We start from the raw sequence: 20,369 nt of genomic DNA, 5'->3' as shown, positions 1-20,369 counted from the left end.
TATACAGATATTGTCTGGATGAAAGGTTAAAGGTGAATAGGCAGCGGTGCGCTGTCTAGCTTTAACACTTAATGAATAGTCCAGTTGTTGTCCCCCAACTGGCAATGGCAAAGGTAGGGTTGACTTTAGATCGACCTGTACATTAGTAGGCTACATATGTGCATGCGTCTGGCACACGTAGGCTACTGTACAGTGGCAATTCTATACCTTTTTGACTGGGTTGGCACAAGAGGGGCACAGAGATATGCCAGAGTGGCAATTCAGTAGTTTTTTTCTGCATGCGTGCATTTGAAGAAGCAAAACACGCATTGCCAAAGCACAAGTCATAGCCTACCTACAAGCTATACTGTTAAGAATTAAACTTTTTTGTAAACTGCATATTTCCACCCACTACAAGAATCACAATAATTAAAACGGATTCAATAAACTTGACTGGATAAGCGCCTACCATCATTTTTTACTCACACTGGTTCCCAGCCTCCTCAGCACACACATCACAGGAATGGTCCACATTTGTCATGTTTTGTGATTGAAATGTCAAAATTATGACCCCAAACAAATGTAATTTACAGAAAATAAATCATCAGATTACATGACATGCAGCCAGTTTATAAACAACAGTACTGTGCAGAATACGTCTTACACTGGACACCAGCTTAGCCACAGTTAATTGTACCAGGCCAGGTCCAGCCTGGCTTATGCGCGTGGCTGCACAATAAAAGCGGGATAGCCAGTTAACTCATGAGCTCACAACAACTAGCAGCAGCTTCCATAACATTAATGGTAGCGGTCAGTGGCTAAAGCAGTTACACTGATGATTCCTGTAACGTTAGCTATTTTGCTGCAATTGGTTCAACTTCTGTTTCTGGACAAAGGTAAGGGATAAAAAGTTTAGAGTGAAAGGATGAATGTGTGGAGGTTTGATGTATAGTCCCTTTGCTGCATGAAAAAAAAGAGGTTTTTAATTGGAGACCCAATAGTACCTAATGTAATGTGCATCCAATCCCAGCCTAGTAATTTTCAAATCCCATAATGGTACTGTATATAAATGTTTATTAATGGATGTTCGTGGGGGAATGGAGGTCTTAGAGCGTGTTCATCTCCTAGACAACGTAGCTGAACCTATTATTAGGTGGTTTAGATAGATGCCTGTCCGTGGATATGAATGGCAAGCTATTTCTAGGATAGCTTGCTTGCTGGGGGCTACGAGCTACAGTATTAGGCTATTGGTCTACATTACCGCATCTAGACAATATTATTTCATTACTTACCGAAGTGAAGACATTTTTTGAAAGATGAAAACCTTTTCTCCCAGGTAGTAACAGTTGCAGCCCCCCACATTTTATATATAAAGCACTTTTTGCACTTAAATAGCACCAGGACTAGGTCATCTGCTAGCTAGTCAGCTCAAATTGCTTGTAACATGCTAGCTAGTGCTAGCCGCACATTGCTGAATGCAATTAGCGATAGCCGGCTAATAGCTTGTTTAGCCTACCAGCTGTTAGCATTTGGCCTAATTGACTTGTTAGTAGTTCAGCATTTCTTTCTCTGTTTGGTTTAGCATTGCTTACTCTGTTTGGTAGGGGTAGTCTACTAGTCTGGGATTAGCTGGTTGTATCACATGTGGTTAGACAGTAACCTTTGGGCTTGTGGGCTAGCTAGCTATGGTTCTAGTAGCTCTTTCGCGTCTGGGGGGCGCAGGGGCTGTTTGAGCCTGTCAAGGAGAGTGTCCGCCACAAGAGTAGCCGTAGGTCTAACTTGAGCAGGGCCTGGAGCTGTCACTCTAGTGCATGTACTGTAAGCGGTATCAGTGGATAGTGGGCCTTATCCCCTGAGAGAGGTGGTAGTGGCTGTGGTGGATATGTTTCCGGTTGCCGGGTTGTCCCTGATTCTGGGGAATGATTTAGCGAGGGCTCAAGGGAGCCAAGCTCCCCTCCTCTCCTTTGGGCCATGTGAAATGGTGGATATGGGGAGGCAGGCCCTGGAAGTCCTCCAGGTCTGTTACGGTGTGCGTGATCACGCGCGCCCAGACGAGGGCTTATGACCAGGCTGCTCCTGAGGAGGAGACAGAGCCCTTGGAGGGGCTGGTCCACATCTCTGTGGCACAGTTAGTGCCTGAGGACCCCGGTTTGAGGGAAGAGGTGCTAGTGGCTGCTCAAGCAGCTGACTACGTCCTGGCATCCTTCTTCTGGCTGGTGGAGGAGCTGGCTGGAGAGGTGGTAGGGGTCGATGGCTTCCAGGACAAGGTCCGAGGGCCCTTGCGAGTGTTAGCAGACCGCCTAGTGGACGAGACTGTGCAGGAGATAGAGGAAGGGCCTATAGTAAATCTCCAAGATACTTTTATGGCCCAACTGAAGGAGGTTGAGGAGCATTCAGTGTTAGACACCTTTATGTGCCACCTAGAGGCTTGCGAGGTGACTGAAGAATCACCCGGCCAGGTAATTTTTTGATTAGAATTAGAATTTAGATTGCACTGAGGCTATAGTTGAACCTGCGGTGATGGTCGTTGGGCAGCAGGGGCAGCAGTTTCTGTAGGCTGAGGCTGCAGAAGAGAGTACCTTTTGCTGTTAACTCTCTAGATGACCTAATCTCTCACCTCCTGTAGAACCGTGTAGAACATGCATGGGCATGTCCACTCGTTTCAAGTGTGGCTGCTGGCGAGACTGTTACCGTGAGCTTGGCTGACTCAGGACCATCTGAAGTCACCCCTGGCTCGACCTAGTCCGTAGTACTTCCTGCAGACACTGGGGGAGCTTCCCAGGTCAAACAAACCCTTTTCCCTTTTCCTAAATCCCCTCTGAAGCGTGCTTTGCTGCAGCGTGTATGGGGCTTCTGGTTTGAGCTTGATTGTGTTGAGTGGGGTTTCACAATTCCTTTTGTGGCAGGTGGAGATTGGATCACATATGTTGTGGATTGCATCGTCGCAGTCCGCAGAGAGTGGGCCGTCCCCTGAACTGAGGTCCCACTCCTGCCTCAGTCAGCTAGACTGGAGAGCCATGGAGGTTTGAGAGCGCTTGGTCTAGTGGCGGTAGGATAGGGATTGTTTGTCTACCAAAAAATTACAAAAAGTATATGTGGTTATCTTTTTTGTATTTTGGCTTGAGGCTGGGGGCATATGTACAATGTGTATCGAATCCTAGGCTAGTTATTATTTTCAATTACAATAATCAATGGATCTATAGTTCCGAATCTGAATTCGTGTACTTCCATATTATATAGTATGCCAAAAACGTATGTAGTATGTCCCAATATACAGTATAGTATGCCACATGCAGTATGGCAAAAATACCAGGATGTCCTACTACATCCGGTCGTATTTTGCAGTATGCAAGCCAGCACACTTTTCTGGCTATTCTGACCCACAATCCTGTGCTCAGCGGAAACTATGTCACATGTGAGTCGTGCCTGAGGAGTTTTGATGAATCCCAGCTGTGGACGAATGTCCGTTCATGGACAGCGACGGATGTGGTCAAATTTCAAGGTGCAATGTTATAACAAGGTAGTATGTCCCAATTGGATGCATACTGCATGCAAAGTATGTACTTTCTAGGGGCAGCTGTAGCACGTACTGGTAGTAAAAACTAGAAGCATGTGATTTGGAACGCAGTCCACATGACTCATCATGTGGGTACCAGCACACTCAGATAACCCGAGAAATGAGACAGACAAACTGGAGAAAGCTCTCAAAAAGGGCCTAGTTGAAATCAACATCAAGCTATCAAAATCCGAGGGAAAGGGCATAGTGAGGAAAAATACTAACAAGGAATATCAACGGCACTGGGATCAGGAGAGAAGGTGGAGACACATCTGATACAAAATAACTTAGGCCAAGGTCGAAGCATGGGAGGCACCAGAAGAGAAGAGACAGCTATAACAAGTGAAATGAATTTAGAAATGTTACTCGGAGAGCACCTACCTCCGCCCATGAATGCATTTCGGGCTCTGTGTGCGCGCACGTGCGTGTGAGCAGGACATTAGTTTGAGCGCTTTATGCCAGTCCAAACCCTGTGTCTCTGTGACCTTTCTATGTCGAGACATGGCCGTTTCAATTCCCCCCATTGACAATAAATGGAAGTGAATGGTTAGCTGTGTTTGGGTGGCTCGTGGACCTGCCCCACGATTAGGATCGGCTACAAAATGTAATGGGTTATGTTAAGTTGGGTCATGTCACACCCCTCCACCGAGTTTTATGAAAATCGGTCTGGTAGTTTTATCCTTGTGACCAACCAATAAACCAACACAAGCCACCGAAAACATTACCCGGGGTGGAGGTGATAAAAATCCTCATCCTAATTATCCCCAAGGATGGACCCTTTTAGGCATGGCATGCAAAGGCAAGAGTTAGCTATTTAGCAGAAACTGCGAGTCAGCAAATATGGAAAACTGAGATATTGCATATGCCCTCATAATTACAGCTCTGTAGCCTACCAATTCCCCTGATCTAAATGTTGTAGCACATTCAGATCAATTTGATTCCACCGAAACCAGCAGTTTCTATCTGTTGTGCGCCAGTCGGGATGGAGACAGTGTGCTAACAGGACAGGAGCGGTGTTCAATACCACGTACTCTTTAATGTCAGAATTCCACGAATCACCATCACGTGAGGTTTGCATGTGCCCTACTCATGACAGAGCCATGAAACCATGTCCGCAGGTCCAAAAGGCAAGCATACATTGAGTCCACACATACACACACACACATTTATATTTACATTAATTCATGAAGAACACAACAGGCGCATTATCTGGGATTTATGTAAGCTGTGTCCCTTTCTTATTTTCGCTGGCTGACAAGATGTTGACACGCGTCCACATGCACAGTACAGACATACTGGTACACAGACTCATAGGCACACATACACAGACAAAAACAGGCACACATACATACATACATACATACATACACACACACACACACACACACACACACACACACACACACACACACACACACACACACACACACACACACACACACACACACACACACACAGCAGAGTGGTCCATTAGTCCTCAAATAAGGGCGATGATTCCTGAATATGTGTTTAAAACTGAGCCTTTACACTGTGATAATGAGACTGTTACAAAAAGTCCACACATCCTGGCATTTTCTAGGCCAGAACACACATTTAACAACATACTGTACAAGTCAGAGACTCTCTCTGCATCACCATCCTTACAGTACTCTCAAATATACTTTATGCAGTGCACACACACACACACACACACACAGTCAAACACCCTCCCATGTGCACACACACACACACGCGCACACACACACACACACACACACACACACACACACACACACACACACACACACACACACACACACACACACACACTTTGACTTGTAGGGAGATATTACATCAAAAGTCCCTCTGGCACTTCCCTCCTTAGACATCTCAGACAGAGCCGGTCTGTGGTGCTGAGTATAGGCCCCGGCAATGTGTATCCAAGGGGAGCATGGGAAGGTGGAAGCCTCCAGGGGACACCTCACATGAACAGCCCTCATGACCCAGGCCATAGCCGCAGGAAGGCGGGGAACAAGGACGCCATTTCAGGGACAGCTCCACTTTCTCTGGGTCTATCACCGTCATGTGGCTTCTTCAAGAAGGTTGTCGAGATGGGTCTTGTGTTTGTGCAAGTGTAGACCTTTTACTTGAACATGAGGCAGAGGAGGGCAGGGGGGGTGAGAGAGAGCCTTTATAGGTTTCTGAACATGACGAGTTTTAATGAGTGAACACCAGGAAGGCGGCAGGACCAGACACTGTCGCAGGGCGAGTCCTTAAGTCAAGAGCTGACCAACTGGCACCGGTGTTCACAGCGATATTCAACCTGTCTCTGGTCCAGTCTGTCATACCCAAGAAACGGACACCAGACTGCACTTCTGTGGCGATGAAGTGCTTTGAGAGGTTGATCAAGAAATCTGCTTCCAACGGCCCATTACAATGGACCCGCTACAGGTCACCAATTGACCCTATGGGTCCACAGAGGACGCCATCGCCCACATCCTCCACACTGCCCTATCCCACCTGGACAAAGGGAAGGGGAATTATGTGAGATTGCTGTTCATTGATTATAGTTCAACTTTCAACACCATAACACCCTCCATACTTGTCACCAAACTCCTGGAAATTAACACCTCCCTGAGCAGGTGGATCCTTGACTTCCTGATGGGCAGACCTCAGGCGGTGAGAGTCACCAGCCAAATCTCATCTTCCCTCAAACTCAACACCCGGACCACCTCAGGGCTGTCTTGTTTCTACAGCTGTACTCTCTGTACATACAGGACTGTGTAGCCACTCTTGATTCCAACTCCATCATCAAGTTCCCTGACAATACAGCTGTGGTAGGCCTGATCTCTAACAGTGGTGAGAAGGCCTACTGTACCTGTAGGAGGGGGTTGCCTGACTAGGTGGTGTCAGGATAACAAGCTCTACCTGAATGTCAGTAAGACAAAAGAGATGCTAGAGGACCATGGGGGATGCAGGAGAGGACCTACAGCCCTCTAAACATCAATGGGACCCCAGTGGAGAGGGTGGACAACTTCAAATATCTCGCTGTTCTGATGACCAAGGACCTGACATGGACAATAAACTGCGGTGAGGAAGTCACGACAGACTGTATCACCCAGATGTCTGAGGAGTGTCTCCCCAGATACTTCACAGTTTCTATACATGGGCAATTGAGAGCATCCTGGCTGAGAACATCACTGCCTGGAATGAGATTAGCACAAGTGGTATGGTCAGCGGAGCATATCACAGGGGGGTCTCTCCCCCACTGTCACCAGCAGACCACCCTGAGTCCGATAGATAAACCCTGTGTCTGCTGTGGATGTCGTAGCATTTAGTTAACACACACACACGTACACACAGACATACACCAGTCCACTTCCGGCTTTAGGCCTGGACCTGGGCTCAGCCCCCCTTCCCCTCACTCTAACCCGGGTCCGTATCCTTTTCCTACCCCCACCCTACCCCTGACCTCTGCCTCTACCTGGACCCAGGCACACTCACACACACACAGACATACACCAGTCCTGGGCTCAGATCCCCTTCCCCTAACCCTAACCCGGGTCCGTATCCTTTTCCTACCCCCACCTTACCCCAACCCCTGCCTCAATCTGCATACACCAGTGTTTGCCACGTCTGTCCTAAGATGTTTTTAGCCTCTCTTACTCTGAAAATGTAATTTAATGTAATTTATTGCTTTATAAATGTTCTTAGCCGGAAGACAAACATACTCCAGGAACTTGCTCGATCGCCTTGTTGAGAGGGGTCAGGGATGAATTTTTTACAGCTCACTTATCTGGCCCCTGGGTTTTTTGCTTCCCTCTGGAATATGTATGGATGCCCACCTCCCTTGTTCTCTGTAAAGCGCATTGTGTTGCCTCTGGGTATGAAATGCGCTATACAAATAAAGCTTTGATTGATTGATTGATTGATTGATGTGAATATGCGTGTAAATATACATAGCTTTTATACATAATACTGTATACATGGGTCAAAGACGTGACATGTACATTTGGTGCCCTGAGGCCATCAATTTAACATAAAAAGATACATTAGTCTGCTGCCTCGAGTCGATTGGTTGCGCTGGCACTCCAAACCCCCTACGGCAAATTGATCCGGTCACGTTTCCTGGCCCCGCAGTGGTGGAACGAACTGTCCACTGATGTCCGGACAGCGGATTCGCTGCCCATCTTTCTCCGCAGGCTGAAAATCCCCTCTTCAAGAAGTACTACCCTCTTCAAAGGATGAAGTGAAAGATATTTTCATAGATGTTCGCATATTTTTCAGTGTAAGGCAGAACGTTTTTGTAAAAAATCTTCAACATATGTTTTTTTTTTTTTTTGTCATAGGTAGCCTATGACAACAACAAAAACTCAACATTTGTTGAAGATTTTTTATGACGCATCAAAAATGTGGTATTCAAAATAAAATAATGTCATTTTTTTTCAGGGTGGTTATATTTCTGCCAGTCTATGCATGGATATATTAACATGTGATAATGGAAAATGGGCATACAATTACATTTTTTGAAAAAACAGTGTTATACTGAATGACATTTTACGAGAGTATTCTACATTCATATGAATCACATTCAAAATATATAACTAATATAAGGGCATAGGTGACACTCTAATGAACATAAAAAATATTTTTGGGGATAGTGTAATTTCAGTTTTAATTTTTTGCTACTTTGAAAACCTAATATGCCTACGTCATTGACCCACATAAATATTTACCCAGATCTCATAAATATGCTTAACATTGTATCTGTGTTCATCTGTATATGCCTGTATATCCTTATACCGTAATTTTAACATCCTTATAGATCTAACCTATCTGTAAATTAATCCGTGCATATTGAGCTCATCCCATTCATTTCAACATTTCACTGCACATTATACCTGTATGAACTATATGTGACAAATCTGATTTTGATCTGTCTGGCGGTGTGTGTTAGCTGTATAATGCTATGTATAATATTACCTCCAAATCAACTATTATGGAAGCAGTAGAACTCAGATATACAATCACAATCTCATACATTAATATCTCCATCTGCACATCCACAGAGAGCTGCACATGGTTGTTTATAATGAGTAAATGAAAACTATTCAGCTATACAAATCAGTGTCATGTGACGACATCTTCCTCCTGCCAGATGGAAGTCATCTAAGGAGGACATGAGTCTTCTGGCCGCAGATCCCAGGAACTGCTCTCTCATCAAATTATCCCCAATTATCAGCTACACAAAAGGAACACACTAAGTTGGGGGGAACTATTTATATAGTTATATTTATAGGGGACTTATACTACTTATAAGTCCCCTATAAGATACTGTGTGTGAGAACGAACTGTGTGTGAGAATTAAATATGACAGAACAGGAGCACGTAAACCAGTCGGTCTATATGTGATCAACATTAGACCAGAGACATGCTGTCACTACCCTATCAAACTATCAGGCATTCGGGTAGGTCTCTCCCACGTCTCCTGCAGCTCTCCTACAGTAGGACAGTCAGGAATTGTCTATTAGCAAGACCGTTCATTGCGAGTGGTTGTTAACTGGTTGGACACACTACCCAAGCGCACACACACTTCAGGCCATTTACATACAGTAGTCATGTGTATGAGAAACGAAAGGTAACAACAACAGGTTCATACCGTACCCCTCGACAAACACTAAAAACGCTTTTACCCTGGAAAAAAGACAAGTGAATTTGGCATATTCAAATATCACATATTTATCATTGAACCATTATACATATGTCCATTATTAGCCTGCATTATTATGCTTAACAGGCGACAAACTGGGTTGGATGTAACCTCTCTGAATTTAGTGCTTTTGTAAAGAACTACTGTACAGTACAGTAGAGGAGGCAGGTAGGAAGAAATTAATTCTGTCTAAAAAACATCTATTGTTGATGAACGGTGGACTGGGAAATTTATTGAAAATCTGAAAAACTTTCCTATTTTGTTCAAAAAATAGCAAAAGCAACAATGAAACGGAGCCCATGTGTTCTCCTCCATGTGATCCTTTATTGAACAATTGTGACTTTTATTAAAACTTTTAACCAACCTCGGGTCTTCAGCCTCAACTTAACCCACTGCAGTTGACTCTCAATTCAGCTGCTAAGACATGAGTGTAGGGATTTCTCGAGTCCCAGAGAGAACACTTTGGAAAGGCTTCCCTCTCAGGATGAAGCCTCGGATAAAATATATATATTTTCATGACAGATCGAAGTCCCACAAGACAAACAGATGTTTTTGCTCAACAATGCTCCCTAAGTAGCGCTGAGACGGAGCAGGGAGAGGGCTTTTAATGCAGACTGGGAGTAGTGGCCAGAAAGATTGATTAGACCATCATCTGCATGTGACAGAAACAAAACCCCAATCTCCTGTCCTTCCAATGACATTTCTCTAGAGATGTTCTTCACTAGCTAGAGCACTCCTCTCATTTGTTCCCTAATTCTTCTGGAGTTCCCTTCTTCCTACTCAGTCCCAGTCTTCTCCCTCCTCCTCTCATCAGCCTCTTTCTCTAGTCTCAGTCCTCTCCTTTGACCTCACCCTCCATCTCTCACACCCCTCTCTCCCTCCTTGTCCTCTCTCATCCCCCACTCCTCCTCTTGCTCTTCTTCTCTTAGTCCCATTCTTCCTCATCTCTGTCAGGATTGTCTTCCCTGGGCGGCTCCTGGAACTGGATGTTAGCCAGCATATCCCTCATGGCCACCATCAGACGGTTCACTTCCTGGTTCAGCTCCCGGCCCGCCCGAGCCACTTCCAGGTCGTCCTCCGGCCTCTGGCCTCCCTGCGGAAACACCATCAGCTTATTGTTATTATTCATGTTATTATTATTATTAACATTATTGATGTTATTATTGTTATTTATGTTGCTATTGTTATTGTTATTATTATTATTAGCATTATGACCTCATCTCCACAGGGATATACCTAGGTGGGAGAGCTCAGTGTTTGAGTGTGTGGTGCTTGGATTCCCCCGGAAAACAAATCAATGTCCCCCACCCAATGAAATTGGGTGGACGGGGCTTTGGTTTGACCCCTGCATGTTAATTTGTTAATTTCTTTATTTGTTTGTTTGTTGCCACAACGCAAGCTAAAAACTGACTGGTGCACATTGTGTCTGCTGTACAATTCAGGAGGGTCATTTGTGCGTTTTTTGGATTTTCAGAATTGAAAGAAAGTGCTCAGGGCCCTTCTACTTTTCACACAGTTCAACGCTATGGGAATTAAACACTATGCACATAAAATGAATAAAAATTAAAACATTTCATATAGAGATCCAGTGCAACTTTATTAATTAAAAGCAGAGCCAACAAATGAAAATGTCATAAAAAGCCATAAATGGTTATGTTCTATTGCCTGTTAAGCCTGTCGATGGCCACAGAAACAAAGGAGACCTTACTGTATGTGTCTTAGTCCTCCTAGCAGGTACCATGAAATGGCAACCAAAAGACAGCTCAAACTCCTTCTGCAGGGGATGAGCAGAGCAATCCAAAATGGCATTAGCCATCCTAAGGACCTGCATATAGTAACTGTCCATGAGCTGGGCCTGACTCAAATCTTGCTTGCCACTTTAACAAGGCTTCCAAGTCTGTTCCTACTGGACAAGTTAAGATTCCCATACCAGGCTACAATACAGAAAGTAAAAATAGTATTACGATTATCTCGAGGACCAGGCACTATATGAAACTGACGTTTGGCTAACCGTACTGCTCAGGACCCAAGGACATGCAGTGTACTGTAGCATTTGCCCAGTGGCAGTTACTGTATAAATTTAACAAAATGCGAACTCTGTCTCTTATTCCATTCCACCATCTTGGATCACACACCCTTCTCCTCTCGCGGGTCTTGCCGATGTCAGTATACTACGGCAAGCAGTAACGTACAATGTTATGCTGAAACATAAGTGTGAAATTGGATGAGCAGACAAATTCCTACCTTTATAGTTAGATTAGGTAGTTAGATTAGAAGTGTGAAATGAGATTTAGAGTGACAACATACAGCCATGACTATTACATTACGGTCATTTAGCAGACGCTTTTATCCAAAGTGACTTACAATAAGTGCATTCAACATAAGTCGTGAAGTGTACTAGTACTTGCCAGAACTCATAAGTGCATGTCCTTTCTAAACAAGCGTCTAAGAGCTTAACCTAGTGTCAAAGTAAAAATACAACAGCTGAATACAAATAGCTAAATACAAATACAGTAGGTGCTAAGAGGAAGGGTCAGGGTAGTACTTCTTGAAGAGGGGAGTTTTCAGCCTGCAGAGAAAGATGGGCAGCGACTCTGCTGTCTGGACATCAGTGGAGATAATCATTCGTTCCACCACTGCGGGGCCAGGGCAGAGAAGAGCCGTGACCGGATCAATTTGCCGTAGGGGCTTTGGAGCACCAGGGCAACCAATCAACTCGAGGCAGCAGACTACTACCGTTAGCTAGCAATAGAGAACCAGTTAGCTATAGCAAAGGCTAGAGGGCTAGCTACCCAAACCCTAGCTAGGTAGACATGAGTTCATATGGCAGCAGATTGGTTTAGTCAGCAAGGCCTCCCTTCTCCAGGCTATTTGGTGATGTCAGTAGTGTACTATTAGCTATCACGTTTATTTGCACATAAAACATATCTTCCAACAGGGCCACAGCTGACAGAAGTAACATGAGGCACTATAGTTACATCGGCAGCTTGTCACCCTCTCTCTAGGTCGTCCTTGGACGAGCCCTCTACTCCATTGGTGTTTGCAGTGATGCTTTTAGGGGGGAATCCTCATTAGAGGATAGAGTGCCACAAGGGCGCATGACCTCCAGGGTGCACTGATATCCGGATGTGGATGACTTCAGCATACACAAGTTTTCACTTGCGAACGAATGCCAGGTAACCAGTGCAGTGATTTTAAAACTGGTGTGATATGAGCCCTCCTTCTGGTCTTTGTAAGAACACGTGCTGCAGCATTTTGAATCAGTTGGAGTTGACTTATCACCTTTTTTGGTAGGCCAGACAGGTGAGTGTTACAATAGTTCAACCTGCTAGTAATAAAAGCATGCATTAGTCTTTCAGTATCAGTCTGGGAGAGGAAAGGTTTCATTCGAATGTTTCTTAGGTGATAAAATGAGGTTCTTGTTACATTCTTTATATGGGCCTCAAAGCTAAGGTCACAGTCCAGCGCGACAACCAAGTTTCTTGCCTGGTATTTTGTATTGTGACAGTGTTTTTAAGTGCACCGATAGTCTCACTTTCTCTCTCTTTCATCTTTTTTGACAATGATCAATATTTCAGTTTTGTCCTGGTTCAACTGGAGGGAGTTCTGTGACATCCACACATTTATGTCAGCAATACATTCTGTCAAGCGGTCAATTGAGCTGTAGTCGAGGGGTGTCACAGAAATGTAGAGCTGGGTGTCATTAACATAGCTATGGTCCAGTAGCTAATGTTGTTCCTTCTCATGACATCGCATAGGGGTAACATGTACAGTACAGACTGAAAAGTAGGGGCCCTAGAATTGATCCTTGTGCCACGTCATATCGGTGTGTTTTAAGCTGTGGGCCTCGCCTCTATGCTGGCGACTTCAATTGCCAGCACGAGGACTGGGGGTACAGCACCAATACATCCGACGGAGAAAAGCTGTCTGCTTAGTCAGCTTACAACAGCCTGGCCCTGTTGTACGATCCCAAGGGCACAGCCAGCTTTGTCTCAGGTCGCTGGAAAACTGGGACGAATCCTAACTTGACATCCACGAGCGTCGGCATTGATAACCGGCTCCCTGATAGACGCGTGCTAGGAAGGTTCCCACTGTCCCAACATTGACCATTGCTTATTACCATGCCTAAACTCGTGGACCTCATCCCGAGCGAGCCGGTGAAGCGATGGAACTTCCGAAAGGCCAACTGGAAACGCTACTGCCTTGGAACTCTGCGGCATACTGGTGAAAGCGGCCAATCGCAATAGCTACAAACCGTGTTGGGATGCGGAGTGTGAGAGTCTCTACTGTGCCTTCCTCCGGGCCCCCCCCAGGAGCTGAGTCAGACAGACTTGCCTCAGCCCTGCTATCTAGACTCAGCCGAAGGAGACAAGAGCACGGGGAAGAGGCCATTAACTCCATCAACTTCTCACACTTCAGCCGCAAGGCATGGAGCATCCTTAACAACCTCACTGGTAGGTCTAGACACTCTCCCCGCCACTGGCCATCTCAGCAAACAAAATCGCATCACAATTTGTGAAAAGTGGGACATATGAGGGCAAAGACCGTGAATCGTCATGTCTCGTTGCAAAAGAAGTGTCTGACCTCTGGAATGCCACAACTCCTAGCGGCGGTAACATCTCCGGTGAATGAATTCACACCAGAGGAGTTCGCTGCTGCCCTCCAGCACGTAAAGCCAGGGAAAACTCCATCTGCCCGGAGCTCATACTCCATGCTGCGCCTGCCTTGAAGTCCTCTCTTCCTGCTTGCGCCAACTCAAGATCCCCAAAATCTGGAGAAGAGCTCTAGTTGTCACGATCCCTAAGCCGAACAAGCCTGAAGGGGACCCCAAGATTTACCACTCCATCTCTCTGTTATGTATCCCCTTCAAGATCCTCGAGCATCTCATCTACGCCCGCATCGAACCAATCATCGACCCGCTGCTCCCACAGGAGCAGGCCGGGTTCCGACGCGGGAGATCAACCGCACCAAGACATCTTTTTACCACTTAAGAAACATTGCCAAGGTGCAACCGTTTCTCTCTCAGGCTGACCCTTAAAGACTAATGTATGCTTTCATCACAAGCAGGCTGGACTACTGCAATGCTCTACTATCTGGCGTACCAAAGAAAGCAATCTCTAAACTACAAATGACACAGAATGCTGCAGCACGAGTCCTCACTAAGACTAGATGGAGGACACACATCACACCAGTCTTAAAATCACTACACTGGCTACCTGTCAACTCTAGAATATACTTTTAAATACTTTTATTAGTCTATACATTTCTCCAGTCACGCACCTGAATACATTTCAGACATGCTTGTCAGGTACATGCCCAACAGACCACTCAGGTCCTCAGGTACTGAACTCCTAACAGTTCCAAAAGCCAGGACCATGAAACACGGAGAGGCAGCTTTCAGTTTCTATGCCGCCAACCTCTGGAACACCTTGCCAGAGTAACTAAGAAGGGTGAAAACAATGGAAATCTTTAAGCGAGATCTCAAGATGTACCTTTTCATGCTAGCCTACAATCACTAGCCAGGACCTAGAGACACAGAAAGGTAGCCTCCAGCCGGCCTGTGAATCCTCTGTATACATTGGTGTATATCCTGTTATGCACTGTGTGTATATTTAGATGTGTATACAGATGCTGGTTGCCCTGCAACTGGCAAGTTCTGTTTTAATATCTGTGTTGCTTTGGCTGTGTTGCTTTGGTTGCTCTTTGTTGCTATGGCTCTGCGTGCTACTAACCCTTTTCTGCCAACCCTCTCCCTAGTGCCTCTCTCTCTCTCTCTCTCTCTCTCTCTCTCGTACCTTCTAACCAGGTCCAGTGGATGCCCCACTGTCACCCGCAGACCACCCCCGCAGAGTCCGATAGATACCCCCGTATCTGCTGTGGATGTCCAGTACAGCCACTAACCCTGTCCTCCTCCCTGGTGTCTCTCCCTCTTATACTCTATACAGGTCCTGTGGACTCCCCCTGTCTCCTGCAGGCCACCCTGTAGCAGGCCACCCTGTAGCAGGACCCAGAGAACATCCCCCCCCCCCCCCCTCGGTCAAAAGTCCACCCTTCCACCCTATGGCTCCTGGAAAGGCCCCCTGCCTCCCCATGACTAGCTTCTTCCCACTCTGTGTCGTCAGCTGTCCCTATCCAGCCAACCCTACCCATTTTTTACCTTTGGCTCTTTGCTTTCTGTTTCCCACCTCCGCCTTGCGGCATTCTCTATGAGCCTGTTCTACTAAGTGCTTACTGTGCTTTGTTATAAGATTCACTCAAATATCATATTAGAGACTACAGGGATAGCTAACGCATACAGTAATGGCCTATCATGTAGGCAACTTCTCTGTAACTATTTGTGCACTCTCCTGTTAGTCATGTCTCTCTTATGAAGTATCTAGCCCAGGGGTGGCCAACCAGTCAGAGACTAAGAGCCACCAAAATTACTGTGGTACCACCCAGATCCACACCATATATACCAGTGTTTCTCAACCTTTTTTCAGTCACCGCACCCTTCATAAGTACTTAAAATCCCAAGGCACCCCAGTCTAAAATAAGAAGAAAAACATTATTGTCCATTAAATATACATTTCAAGTTAATTTATTTAAAATTAATATATACAACAAGATATTTTCTGACATAATATATTTTGGACTGGGTTGGGTTAGGCTGGGCTGGACTGGGCTGGGTTAGGCTGGACTGGACTGGGCTGGGCTGGGCTGGACTGGTCTGGGTTAGGCTGGACTGGACTGGACTGGGCTGGGATGGGTTAGGCTGGACTGGGCTGGGCTGGGTTAGGCTGGACTGGGCTGTGCTGGGTTAGGCTGGACTGGACTGGACTGGGCTGGGCTGGACTGGGCTGGGTTAGGCTGGACTGGATTTGGCTGGGTTAGGCTGGGTTGGGTTGGGTTAGGCTTGACTGGAGTAGGCTGGGTTAGGCTGGACTGGGCTGGTTTAGGCTGGACTGGGCTGGGCTGGGTTAGGCTGGGCTGGGCTGGGCTGGGTTAGGCTGGGCTGGGTTAGGCTGGACTGGGCTGGGTTAGGCTGGACTGGACTAGGCTGGACTGGGTTAGGCTGGACTGGGCTGGGTTAGGCTGGACTGGGCTGGGTTAGGCTGGACTGGACTGGGCTGGGTTAGGCTGGACTGGACTGTGCTGGGTTAGGCTGGACTGGACTGGGCTGGACTGGGCTGGGCTGGGTTAGGCTGGACTGGACTGTGCTGGGTTAGGCTGGACTGGACTGGGCTGGGCTGGGTTAGGCTGGACTGGATTGGGCTGGGTTAGGCTGGACTGGACTTGGCTGGGTTAGGCTGGGCTGGGTTGGGTTAGGCTTGACTGGAGTAGGCTGGGCTGGGCTGGACTGGGCTGGGTTAGGCTGGACTGGACTGGGTTAGGCTGGACTGGACTGGGCTGGGCTGGGTTAGGCTGGACTGGGCTGGGCTGGGTTAGGATGGACTGGGCTGGGCTGGACTGGGCTGGGTTAGGCTGGACTGGGCTGGGTTAGGCTGGACTGGGCTGGGCTGGGTTAGGCTGGGCTGGACTGGGCTGGGTTAGGCTGGACTGGGCTGGGCTGGAGATTTGAGGCTTTGAAATGTCCCAATGATGTCTGGCATATCAGACAGAATGGCTTACCATTACGTTTTATGAAGAAAAAATGACCTGTGTTCGTCTTCATATTTTCTTTTCGCTGCACATTTCTTTCCAGCCATTCTTTGGTTGTGTACAGTAGCCTAGGCTACGTTAGCTATTGTCGTAAAAGAGAATGACCCACGCAAAGCAAATTATTTTGTTAACAATTATTTTGTTACCAAGGTGATTTGCTACCTATATGATTGGTTTGAAGTGGTTCTCACGCGACTTCCTCGCGACCTAGCAAAACAAATCATATATATAGATTTATGACAAATCTGCAATAAACTAAAATGGGCGGGAAGAAATGCACAGCGAGAGAGAGACAGCCTAGAGAGAGAAAAACGTTCTCATGGAATTAATGAATTTTTTTTTTTTATGAAAGGATGGAAGAGCCGCAAGCCAACTTTTTTAAATGAATGGAGGAGCCGCACATTGACGGGCAAAGAGCCGCGGGTTGGCCACCCCCTCTCTATATGTTCTTTGCCAATAGACAAACATTTTCCAGGAGCTTGCTCAATCGTCTCATTGAGAGAGGTCAGGGAAGAATTTTTACAGCTCACTTTTCAGGCCTCGGGTGAAACTGTTTTTTTGCTTCCCTCTGGAATATGTAGGGGTGGGACCTATGCCCACCCTCCCACTGCTCTCTGTAAAGAGCATTGTGTTGCCTTTGTGTATGAAATGCGCTATACAAATAAAGTTTGATTTGATTTGACCGTAGATCAAGTCACTTTGATGACTAAAGACATCGAGGACAACTTTTCGGCTAAAAAGAAGGCCGGAGCCGTCTTTATAGACCTGACAGTTGCCTACAACACCGTATGGCACCGCGGCCTCACCTGCAAGCCGCTACGCCTGCTGCTGGACAGGTATGGTGTCACATTTATGTCAAAAGTCAAGAGCGCGTAAAACACACTCACGGGCAGATTATGATATTTCACACACGCAGATATTAACTGTGCACTCGCACGATATAAGTCCTCGCGAACAAATTTAACAACCGAGAGCGATACAGGCTGCCGCGGGCGTATGGAGCCACCACGCGCAAGAGTATCTGCTAGTCGAACATTTTCTCCTCGCACTCAGTTCAGTTCTGCGCGCATGCACTTGATTTCTGCGCGCTCGCAGTGTAGCACTGCGCGTGCGAACCGGCCTCTCTTGCTCAACGTTAAATTATGGGAGTTTGATGAAAATCTGATTCGGGCGGAACAATTTGGGGCGGATACCAAGGGAGGGACTACCCTCTTGTGATTGGTCAGCCTAGGCTACATGAAAAATAATGGGTTAGCTGGGAAGAGCTTGTCCAGGAATTTACATCCAAACACCTTAAACCCTTGTCCTCTCACTTCTCTTGTAATTCATCACCTCCCCCCAAGTATTCATCAAGTCCCCAGCAACCCCTAGTTTCAATCTCCCTTTGTAATTGTAAAACACCTCAACTCTCCCCCTTTTGTAATTATAAACACCCCCTCTGCCTCGCACACCTCAACTCTCCCCCTTTTGTAATTATAAACACCCCCTCTGCCTCGCTCTTCCTCATCTCTTTGTTTAAGTCAGAAGGGCCACACCTTCGTCTTCAGACCTTTGTTTTCTTTGTTTGTCACATGTCTGTACTCTTGGCCACGCCTGCCATTTCACATGACGTGCAATGAGTTAGCCAATCACATCCTAGAAGGACTTTACCTGTGTTTTGACTGCATATAAGCCAGAGCAGAAGAGGCTGAATTCACTTCTCTGACGAAACCACCCTTGTTGCGTTGTTCAGGAAGTCCTTGCGCACGTATTGTTTTTCACAATAAACCAGACTTAACCTTTTGAACGTATCTTGGTAAATCTTTTGACTAGACCAGTTTTAAAATACTATCACAGTTGGCGAACGGGAATGGTAAATGGGAGAACTGCCTGCGTGTTGCGTCGGGATTCCAGTGGATGAACTGATCGACAGACGTGTCGGTCCATTATAGTGGGCGTTGGAAAATCAATTTTCTCTCTTGCGCCAGAGCGCACGCCGAGATTATTTCCTCAGTTCTTCCACTGGATTCTTGAGGCTCACAGGTACGTTTAAACGAACCCTCTTATGGTTCTGAGTTGTATTTGCCTTGATTTGGTTCAGTTGTGTTGGTCTGGATTGTTTGAAAACAGAAACCCCAGCGTGGGTATTTACTATCTAAGGAAGTTGTAAACAGCAATAGATATTTATATCGTATTGTCCTTTGACTTCGTCCTTGTATGTTTTCCTACCGAGGGTAGGGCGAGCATGGTTGATGTTTCGTTTCCAGAACGATACCAACTAGCTTAAGCCTCATTGTTGATGTTTCGTTTCAAGAACGATACCAACTAGCTTAAGCCCCGTTGTTGATGTTCGTGTTAGCACGATTGCCAACTAGCTTCGAAGTGATTGTTGATGTTCGTTGAAGAACGATTACCAACGAGATGGTAGCTACGGGAGTGATTGAGAGTTTTTGCAATCCGCGTTTCTTGGAGAAACGTTTTCCCCTTTGATCCCGGGTGACTTGGTAAACATAACGAGAAGTTAGCTTTGACCAAGTGGCTGTACAGTATTTTGGTAGGATCTAGACGTCCAGTTTAGCCTGGACCAAGTTGCTGGTGCAGCCGGGCATGCTTGTTTGTAACGTGGGCCTTTGTTTCGTCTTATGTGTTTTATGTGTTCTCTGTTTTGAGCCTCGGCTCTTGATTGTATTGTTTGTTACGCGCGCCATGGATCCAGGTAAAGTATTTTTGTACACTTTTTAGACTGTTAAAATTCTGCTAGATTCCAGTAGGCTAGCTGGTGGTCTAGGAGACGCCGGAAAACAGCTCTCGCGGTGATCGCCATTGAGCCAGAGAACAAAGGAATTCCTGACTGGGTGAGTACAAAGCGGGTTAATGTGTTTGTTTCTTTCGAAATTGTATTCTTTCCCGCCGTGAGTTAACTATAAGGTTTCCTTTCATTGCTGTTTTGGGGTTTTAGGCTGCGTCGTGGTTATTAGGGATTTGTTTCTTTAAATTTCCCCGCGCTGCCAAAGACAACTTCCGGGTCATACATGCAACATTTTGGGAACACCACTAGGTGTCCCTGTAAGACCGGCTACTAACATATGGCTAGAGGATGTAACAGGATTCTACTGCTAAACGTCTAGCCTGAGGAGATTGTCGCGCTGAAGCATTATTCTGCGAGCGTTTGTTGGCAGATTTCGTTATGCGCTAAAGCATTTTCGATTTCTTACATCCACATCTGACATTTTAGTGTTAAATTCTAAGATTCGGGCTCAGCTAGAGGTGGTTGAGATGATTAGGTTAAGGGAAAAGCCTGTTAATTCTATAGCACCCAACCAGGCTGTTGCTGCTCCCGCATTTAGCCACGCCCCTTCTCTCTCCCCTCTACAATACGAGTTAAGAGCGCCCCTTTCTACGAGGTATTCGTCCGAGCAAAAGCAGGACAGGAAGAAGGAATTGGCTAAAGCCATATCTGAGGCTAAGTTTAATTTGGAACAACTGCAAATGGCTAGAGATAGTCTGGAGGGACCGCAAATACAA

At 46.2% G+C, this 20,369-nt stretch overlaps 1 protein-coding gene across 1 annotated transcript in view; it reads right to left on the bottom strand.

Moving 5' to 3' along the window:
• Positions 1 to 9,545: 9,545 nt before the first annotated feature.
• The window catches only part of tcf25 (TCF25 ribosome quality control complex subunit), a 40,083-nt gene continuing 29,259 nt past the window's right edge, over positions 9,546 to 20,369 (bottom strand). The window contains exon 18 of the mRNA XM_084436732.1: positions 9,546 to 10,317. Within this exon, the coding sequence (XP_084292858.1) occupies positions 10,150 to 10,317 (168 nt within the window). The 3' untranslated portion in view covers positions 9,546 to 10,149. The remainder of the gene's footprint in view (positions 10,318 to 20,369) is intronic.

Source organism: Borostomias antarcticus (assembly GCF_949987555.1).
Source record: "Borostomias antarcticus genome assembly, chromosome: 4".
Lineage (NCBI taxonomy): Eukaryota > Metazoa > Chordata > Actinopteri > Stomiiformes > Stomiidae > Borostomias > Borostomias antarcticus.
This window is presented reverse-complemented; position numbering and strand designations above follow the sequence as displayed.